This window comes from Penaeus monodon, chromosome 23, assembly GCF_015228065.2.
Source record: "Penaeus monodon isolate SGIC_2016 chromosome 23, NSTDA_Pmon_1, whole genome shotgun sequence".
NCBI lineage: Eukaryota > Metazoa > Arthropoda > Malacostraca > Decapoda > Penaeidae > Penaeus > Penaeus monodon.
The window spans coordinates 11,327,400-11,329,587 of NC_051408.1; the positions used below are offsets into that span (position 1 = coordinate 11,327,400).

The window sequence follows — 2,188 nt, forward strand, 5'->3', positions numbered from 1 at the left end:
ATTTCGTCTATTTTTTAATTTTTCCAACATGTTTCCAGACTGTGTAGAAGAGATCGTAGGGGAGATATGCACGCAGCCGGGAGTCTTCCCCACGTCGACCTGCTCTCGAGGCTTCTACTACTGCGTCTACCAAGAGGGAAGCAGCCGTCTCGTTCAGGTGCGGTTCACCTGTTCGCGGCTCGAGGTTTTCCACCCGAGCCTCCGGGAGTGCACAAGCCCGGAGGCGGTCACGGAATGCTCACAGACATCCACTTCCCGCCCCGAGTGGACCACAGACCCCTGGTGGAGGACATCCACTTCCCGCCCTGAGTGGACCACAGACCCCTGGTGGAGGACATCCACTTCCCGACCCGAGTGGACCACAGACCCCTGGTGGAAGACATCCACTTCCCGCCCTGAGTGGACCACAGACCCCTGGTGGAAGACATCCACTTCCCGACCCGAGTGGACCACAGACCCCTGGTGGAGGACATCCACTTCTCGACCTGAGTGGACCACAGACCCCTGGTGGAAGACATCCACTTCCCGACCCGAGTGGACCACAGACCCCTGGTGGAGGACATCCACTTCCCGACCCGAGTGGACCACAGACCCCTGGTGGAAGACATCCACTTCCCGACCCGAGTGGACCACAGACCCCTGGTGGAAGACATCCACTTCCCGCCCTGAGAGGACCACAGACCCCTGGTGGAAGACATCCACTTCCCGCCCTGAGTGGACCACAGACCCCTGGTGGAAGACATCCACTTCCCGCCCTGAGTGGACCACAGACCCCTGGTGGAAGACATCCACTTCCCAACCTGAGACATCCACTTCCGACCCGTGGACCACAGACCCCTGGTGGAGGACATCCACTTCTCGACCTGAGTGGACCACAGACCCCTGGTGGAAGACATCCACTTCCCGCCCTGAGTGGACCACAGACCCCTGGTGGAGGACATCCACTTCCCGCCCTGAGTGGACCACAGACCCCTGGTGGAGGACATCCACTTCCCGCCCTGAGTGGACCACAGACCCCTGGTGGAACATCCACTTCCCGCCCTGAGACCCCTGGTGGAAACATCCACTTCCCAACCTGAGACATCCACTTCCCGACCCGAGTGGACCACAGACCCCTGGTGGAGGACATCCACTTCCCGCCCTGAGTGGACCACAGACCCCTGTGGAAGACATCCACTTCCCGCCCGAGTGGACCACAGACCCCCGGTGGAAGACATCCACTTCCCGCCCTGAGTGGACCACAGACCCCTGGTGGAAGACATCCACTTCCCGCCTGAGTGGACCACAGACCCCTGGTGGAGGACATCCACTTCCCGACCTGAATAGACCACAGACCCCTGGTGGAGGACATCCACTTCCCGCCCTGAGTAGACCACAGACCCCTGGTGGAAGACATCCACTTCCACCTATTTCTCTCCTACATTGACTGTCAATCAAAGTTCTCATTTTCACTTTTTTTATAATTTCGTAATTGATTACATTATATTTTGTATAGATTGTTCCGGGGGATATTCTGATGAATAAAATACCGATAGCATCAAAACAGTTTAATTACCTTTATTGGAAAACGAAAAAAGAAAAGTCGAAAAAGATGTATAGAGAATGAGAGAGGGGTGGTGATGGAAAAGGAAAAAAAAAGACTGATAGAGTCTTTTCTACTTTCTTTTTGTTCTCGTGAATGGTGAAGGGGAAGATGGTAAGACCTCATATTAGTGTCCCAAGGCTGTAGTGTCACTGTAGAAGTACTATGTGGCCTGTTACTTATTCTTAGTTTAGTTTGGTATAGTAATGCCTTGTTTTATATTGTAAATGTCCTGTGTATTTTCTATGAAGTAATTTCTTATAAGCTCATTTGGATTCCAAATTGAACTTAATTATGTACTCTTAGAAATGTGTACTCTTCTGACACGTTAGTTTGTGTACAGGCCAGCATAGTCCACGAGAAACTAGATAGATGTACCTTAGTATCTGATAGTGGCAAGTTGGGATAGACCTGCCCTACTGTGCCAGCCTGCTGTACACTGTGTGACGTGCTGGTGTTCATGTGCCTGGCCCCAGCCCGGTCTTCACCATCAACTTCCTCCCCACACTTACTGCTGCACTCACTCCTGGTATCTAAAAGTATATAGAGCTAGGTACTTGTATCAAAGCTTGTCACATCTCACTGGTGTATTGGCTTGCACCAATC

At 52.7% G+C, this 2,188-nt stretch overlaps 1 protein-coding gene across 1 annotated transcript in view; it reads left to right on the top strand.

Annotated features, from left to right (window-relative positions):
• The window catches only part of LOC119587796 (mucin-5AC-like), a 4,918-nt gene extending 3,375 nt beyond the window's left edge, over positions 1 to 1,543 (top strand). Inside the window, exons 4-7 of the mRNA XM_037936493.1 lie at positions 18 to 807; positions 850 to 1,025; positions 1,058 to 1,145; positions 1,258 to 1,543. Of these exons, the coding sequence (XP_037792421.1) occupies positions 18 to 807; positions 850 to 1,025; positions 1,058 to 1,145; positions 1,258 to 1,426 (1,223 nt within the window). The 3' untranslated portion in view covers positions 1,427 to 1,543. The remainder of the gene's footprint in view (positions 1 to 17; positions 808 to 849; positions 1,026 to 1,057; positions 1,146 to 1,257) is intronic.
• The last annotated feature ends 645 nt before the right edge of the window (positions 1,544 to 2,188 follow it).